Source organism: Perca flavescens, chromosome 15 (genome assembly GCF_004354835.1).
Source record: "Perca flavescens isolate YP-PL-M2 chromosome 15, PFLA_1.0, whole genome shotgun sequence".
Lineage (NCBI taxonomy): Eukaryota > Metazoa > Chordata > Actinopteri > Perciformes > Percidae > Perca > Perca flavescens.
Window position 1 is genome coordinate 26,843,649 of NC_041345.1, and position 7,033 is coordinate 26,850,681.

General features: G+C 40.3%; 1 protein-coding gene across 2 annotated transcripts in view; it reads right to left on the reverse strand.

The window, feature by feature from the left end:
- Positions 1-843: 843 nt before the first annotated feature.
- Positions 844-7,033, reverse strand: part of LOC114569304 (acidic repeat-containing protein) — a 9,931-nt gene continuing 3,741 nt past the window's right edge. The window contains exons 2-6 of one of the 2 annotated variants that reach the window (XM_028599127.1): positions 5,378-5,481; positions 5,167-5,235; positions 4,083-4,134; positions 1,240-1,276; positions 844-1,156 (exon numbers count right to left, since the gene is read on the reverse strand). In XM_028599127.1, the coding sequence (XP_028454928.1) occupies positions 1,111-1,156; positions 1,240-1,276; positions 4,083-4,134; positions 5,167-5,235; positions 5,378-5,481 (308 nt within the window). In that variant the 3' untranslated portion in view covers positions 844-1,110. The remainder of the gene's footprint in view (positions 1,157-1,239; positions 1,277-4,082; positions 4,135-5,166; positions 5,236-5,377; positions 5,482-7,033) is intronic. The other variant, XM_028599128.1, reaches the window with a different exon arrangement.

The window sequence follows — 7,033 nt, forward strand, 5'->3', positions numbered from 1 at the left end:
GGAATGATGTACCAGTACAGCCCAACTTCAATATATTCCCAACCATTTTGATGGGGGACAGAAGATGGAGCTTCAGGCCAAACTGATATAATCTTCATCCATGGCTTGAGTATTCTGTCATGATGGACTCTACATATTGCTATGCATGTAGACATTTTTCATTTTTTATGGCACTACTTCTCTTGCACCTGCACTCACTCTTGTAAAAAATAAATGTTTATATGATTTTAAAGTAAAATAAAGTTTATAATCTTTAAAAATCATTTGTTGCAATTTTTTAATGTGCCCCTCTGGTTAAACACAGGCCCCTCCTTGGCCCCCTTAGTAGGCAGACAGCTGTTGGCTATCAGAGCAGAGAAGAAATCAGCAGTTTACTTGTTAAGTGGTAGTAAATGTACAGTGTAGGTTTCAGTTTGTCTCTGAATAAATGTTGTAAAGTAAAGTTCCTGTAACAGGACATAGTTATGTCAAGTAGAGTTCTTTAGTGCGCTTACATAACTGTGGTGTGAAACCAAAACTAACCGGATCACATGTAGGCTATACGTGAACCTTTGTCTGGACCTTGGTACGGACTTTCAGATGTGAAAAGGCCCATAGAAAATTCGGCCAGCTCTTATCATGGATGCCACTTACTTACTTTTCACTCTGTTAGGAAGAAGTACTTCTGTTAGAAGTAAAAAGGAATATTCGACTGCATCCTTAAGTCTGTCTTTTACTATGCTGCTTAAAATTTTTTATTTTTTATTTGACTTCAAGTAGCATCTAGGAAATGTTTCTTTTACTTTTTCCATTGAATACAGTATTTTATACATTCCGTTTAGTGAAAATCAATAAATCAATTGGTGAAAATTTCCCCTCTTTTTTATTTAACATATCCAAAATATGATTTCAAATATTTAATTTTCCTTAACAGTATGACTTAGACTTTTCAGTTTACAACAGTACACAAATATATTTAGTTATTTGTTTAACCATTATATTCAGTCATTAGTGAGCAAACACAGCCCGTAGTTTAATGTTCTCGAGGAAAAAGACAAAAATAACAATGAAAATCAGAAGTGAAGGTGAAACATATTGGTTTGGCCACATGGTGGCAACATATGGTAGGGTTTAGTTGTCATCATCATCATCATCATCAAAGACATCAGCTACAGTCCTGTGGATGGAGAGACAAACAGAGGTTACAGGCTAATTCATAAATGTTTGAACAGGTTTCAGTTCAGAGTAAATATGACTTACTTGTAGATTGATCCAGTCACTTCATCAAGAAAACCTCCTGAAAAAAAAACGACAAATAAGTGTGAGCTGGAGCCTCTGTCAACAAACAGACAAATCCAACATTCTCATCAGACTTAGAATTGTTGCCCTCCATTTTTGTCATATAACAATCAACTCTAGCAATATAAGACTAGCCATTTGATTAAACTGATCAAGTCTTACTTCATTATTACATTAAAAATGTTGCAACAAAATTAAATGTGCGTGATTAGTTTACTATACTACATAACCAAATTCGGTCTTTGCTAGGGCTGGGCGATAGGGACCAAAAATCATATTTGGTGATCCTGGGTCCTGGGTCTTCCCAGAGGCCTCCTGCCAGCTGGACGTGCCTGGAACACCTCCCTAGGGAGGCGCCCAGGGGGCATCCTTACCAGATACCCAAACCACCTCAACTGGCTCTTTTCGACACAAAGGAGCTGTGGCTGTACTCTGAGTTCCTCATGGATGACTGAGCTTCTCACCCTATCTCCAAGGGAGACGCCAGCCACCCTCCTAAGGAAACCCATTTTGTCCGCTTGCACCGTGGATCTGGTTCCTTCAGTCATGACCCAGCCTTTATGACCATTGGTGAGGGTAGGAATGACAATTGACCGGGAGATCAAGAGCTTTGCCTTCTGGCTCAGTTCTCTTTTCGTCATAACAGTGCGATAAAGCAAATGCAATACCGCCCCTGCTGTGCCAATTCTCTGGCGAATATCCCATTGTGCCCTCACTCGCCAACAAGACCCTGAGGTACTTGAACTCCTTCAATTGAGGTTGGGACTCAGTCCGCACCTGAGAACCTGAAAACTATGGCCTCAGATTTATGGGTGCTAATCCTCATCGCAGTTGACTACGAACCGATCCAGTGAGTTCACAGACCGATGATGCCATCAGGACCACATCGTCTGCAAAAAGCAGAGATGAGATCCCCTGCCCACTGAATTGCAACCCCTCCCCATCACGACCGCACCGCAATATTTTGTCCATGAATATCACAAACAGGATTGGTGACAAAGCACAGCGCTAGCAGAGGCCAACCCTCACCTGGAACAATTTTGACTTACTACCGAACCCCCGTACAGCTCTCGCTTTGGACGTACAGGGATTGGATAGCACTAAGAAGGGATCCCCTCACTCAATACTCCCGTAGCACCTCCCACAGTATCTCCCAGGGGACCCAGTCATATGCCTTCTCTATATCCACAAAAAACATGTAGACCGGATGGGCATACTCCCAGCCCCTCTTCAGGATCCTTGCGAGAGTGAAAAGCTGGTCTGTTGTTCCACGACCAGGACGGAATCCATATTGTCCCTCTTCAATCTGAGGTTTGACTATCGGCCGAACCCTCCCTTCCAGCACCTTGGAGTACACTTTACTAGGTGTGATACCCTTGTAATCGGCACACACTCTCTGGTCCCCCTTTTTGAACAGGAGAACCAGCCAGCCCGGTCTTTCACTCCTTAGGCACTGTCCCAGAACTCCATGCAATGCTGAAAAGGCATGTCATCCAAGACAGCCCCTCCACACCCAGAGCTTTCAGCATTTGTGGACAGATCTCATCAATCCCCTCTGCCATAAGAGAGGCAAAGCAGCGGGTGTGGGAGAAGTTCGGAGAAGACATGGAAAAGGACTTTCGGCACCAAGGTGCTTCTGGAAAACCTGCCATCCAATCTGTGTACAGTAAGGATGTGACGCTGTTTACCTCAAATGAGGAGGTAATTGGCGGTGGGAGGAGTACTTTGAGGAACTCTTGAATCCAACTAACACACCCTCTATTAGAGTTTTGATTCTCTGCCCAAGGCCAAGCCCGAACAGACGATATTTTCCGCCGCTATCCTCGGGCCAGGCCGGGCCCTTGTTCAAGCATTTGTGTTTTTTTTAATAATTTCTTTATTAGCATAATTCGGTGGGGAGAAAGCTATGCCTTTTCAGCTTCTCCCGTAGCTCTGGATGTCCTGCAATGACTTGAGCGTGAAGTAAACTGTGCTGATATCGTGTCTCCCCCATCTGCAGCACTGTTGTCAGCCAGTGCGTCAGCATGCAGACCGTGGCGAAGGACAGTATTAATTAGGTGATTGAGACAAGAAAGTCTCCTACTGTATATGGTTCCAGGGCTTTGATTATGTTGCTGCCTTGATCTGTTACCCACACTATTCGGCTGAGGGAGCTCTAGGGTCGAGTTTTTTTTTTTTACGTTTCTTCATTCGGATCCATTTGCGATCCATTCCATTCTGAATAAACAAACAGCGCAGTTTACATGCTTCGTCCTTTGTTGCATTATTCATTAAGATGATTCTAAAAAGATTCCTGTAGTTCAAACAACTCAGAATTGTAGTTGAGGACGTCAGTTATAACGGCCCGCGTATTAAAAAATTGTTGGGTTTAAATCGGGCTCATAATTACAGTTAATGTGTCGGGCCGGGCCGGGCTCAGACACAACGTGCACGGGCTCGGGTAGGGTCGGGCTTGATTTTTTGGGCCCGATCTAAGCTCTACCTTCTATGATAGCTGGAGGATGATGGGGGATCATTGTCAATTTCCCTGGTGGAAGTCACTGAGGTAGTCAAACAACTCCACAGTGGCAAAGCCCTGGGATATGCACACCTCTTCAAATAAAGTGTTTTGTATTATTCATAATCATTTGGTCATCTTTAGTTCTTCTGCCTAACCTTCAGCCATCATTATAGTGTGGAAGATCCTGTTCTTCTTGTTATGCAACAGGAGTGACCAGTTACAATCAGCAAGAAGAAAACTTTCCTTTTCTGATGTGATGCTGTAATAACGTGTTTTGTTCTGTGGCAGCTCTGCATTTACTCACCAGGCTGGCAAAGAGTTTGGCAAGCAGGACACACATGGCAGAAAGTGCACATCTGTGAACAAGAAAGAAAGTAATGAATACAAAAAAGAGAAGTCAGAAATGAAAACATTTCCTTACTATCACAAGAAGCCTAACCCATTTGTCTGACCCAGAGCTGTCTGTCCTGAACCTGCACTGACACTTACTTCATACACCTACACAACATGTGCATGTTTATGATCATATGTTAGATGTATTATATGAAAGCCTATTTATATCAGGGAAGAAAATAGGTCAAATGTTAAAATGACAAACTTAACATACTCATGGTAAGTTAAAATTATGTCAAAACTTTGATTTACTAAATCAAACCAATCAGATTTATTAAATCTAAATCGACTTCTAATCTAAATCATGTTTCAAAAAATTTAAAAGTCAAAATCTTGACTTATTATGTCACAATTATGGCTTAGTATATAACAATTTTGATGTAGTATCTCACAATCTTTGCCTGCTATCATTGTTATTATTTTTTATCATCCCTGACTCAACAATTGTTTTTTTTTCCTGGCAGACATGGGCTTTCACATGAATTAAATATTCGTATATTAAATATTTGGGACTTCAGTACACAAATATTGGGTGACAGCTGCCTTGTGTATATTATAGATAAGGCAGACAAGACTAAAGTTATTTGCATGTACTGTCAATGTGAATATAGCACAGGAGTCTCAAATACCAAAAACTTGAAGAAAAAAAAAAACTTTTAAAAATACATTCAGAACAGTTAAGAAATGTTTGATTAGTTTGCAATTAATCGCGAGGTAACTATGGACAATCATGCGACAGCCCTACTAATTAGCAGTAAACAGGTATATTTCAGGTATTAGGCCAAACCAAAGTACGGGACAAATGGAAATGTTGACCTCATGATTGTGCTAGATATAAAGTCATCAGGATCACCAAAGGTTTTACAAATCATCCTCAGGGAAACATAAACAAATTTCATCGGAATCCATTCCATATTTATGAATGTAAATGTTTCACTCTAAACCAAAAATGGACTGACCACAAGACAAATGTCATAAAATGAGCATTTTCTTACCTTGCAGTGATCACAGTGTTCAGACTTGTCTCCCTCTTCACAAGGACATTTGTCACAGCTGCCACAGTGCTGGAAGAAGACACAATTAGTTAAAAAGAGAAAAGTTCAAAAGTTTTATTTTGGATTTCACTGACATTTTGTAAAGGCCTCTACTTTTCTGACTTAGCTTTGATGACTACATTTAATTTCTCTAATTTATTTTCAGACATACCTCACAGAATTCACAATATGAGCACACAGAACCCTTGTGATAGGCACCATCGTCGTCGTCGTCGTCGTCGTCGTCGTCGTCGTCATCATCATCATCATCATCATCTGCACATAATATGGATAGTAAATGTATGTCTTTTAAACTGAAATACTTGAACAGATGTTGCATCACTGATGATGTAGTCATAGCTTGATAGTGGTTTGCATGCCAATTATAGCTCACAATAATTTAAGAGTAACTTCCAATTTAGACTACACATTTGAAAGATAAATGAAGCTCATAGAATATGAAATATCTGGGATGGATGTTTCTCATATGGGGATTGACTGAAAAAAATGCTAGGAATACATAAATCTGACTGCTGTAAATATTTTTTGATGTAACATATTGTTATTATTGTTGTTGTTTTTGAAGTTCTTTAGAGACAATGACACAGAGACAATGGTTAAATGTTTATATAATAATGATCTTCATTATGTAAATGATGCAATCCCTACATTTAAAGGTCACATATTATGCTTTTCCATGTTTTCTGTCATACCTACAATAATAATGTTGGATTTTCATGTTAAATGTGGCAAATAATGAGGTAAATGTATTTAAGACAAATCCCTGTGAACTAAAACTTTTCTGAACACTCCGGTTTCAACAGTTTTTTCTACTCTCGGCTAAGTGTTACGCAACTCTAAGCCGGCCTATGATTGGTCATCTGCTCCAGGTAGGCAGGACTGGAGTGTTGTTTTTTAAGCCACTGTCCAATGTAACTAGCTACCTTGGCTGCCAGTGTCGTTGAATTCTCCCCAATTCTGGGTCACATTACTCCTAAAACATTAGTAGTTTTTGGTTTAAAAGCCTTTATTTGCAATTTTTGACTGTAGAAATTGCTGCTATATTCGATTAGTGTCAACTGCTAACTAAAGTAGCTACATGGCTAACGGCAGTAAACAATGTCATCTTGGCTGCCAATGTTGTTAAATTCTCCCCGATTCTGGGTCGCATTACTGCTGAAACCTGTCCGATTGGATAGTGTTTGGTTCAGAAGCCTTTATCTGCAATTTTTGACGGTTGAAAGTTCTGCTTTGTTCCATTACAATCTAACGTTAGCATACTGCTAACTATTAAGCAGCTACATGCTAACACCACATAGCTGTAATCTCGGCCAATGCTGGTCATTTCTCCCCATATTCCAGTCACTTTACTGCTGGGACATGTCTGGTTGTGTAATATTTGGTTTAGAAGCCTTTATTGGTGATTTGTCATGGTACAAAGTCCTGCTATATACTCCGTTGCAGTAGCACCAGCTTCAACTAGTGAAACACCGACATTCCAGGTAGCGCACTGGCCAACCAGAGCAGACTGGGCTTTTTCGGGAGGAGGGATTAAAGACACCTACATCTTTTTTTTTTTTTTTTTTTTAACATTAACATTAAAGCATGTAAACATGTTCTAGTACAAACACAAAATTCAAGTTTAATCCTGAAAATGCTATATAATAGTGGCCCTTTAAAGCTATAGTGCGTAGTTTCTGTCTCCCCCATGAGGAAAAGTATTGACAACAAAACTGTCGGCACGTCCACATGATACAAGCCTCATGTGATTGAGCTTTACAACCCCCCAACCTGGAGTTAGGGTTGCTGTAGAGCAGTTAACCATAGT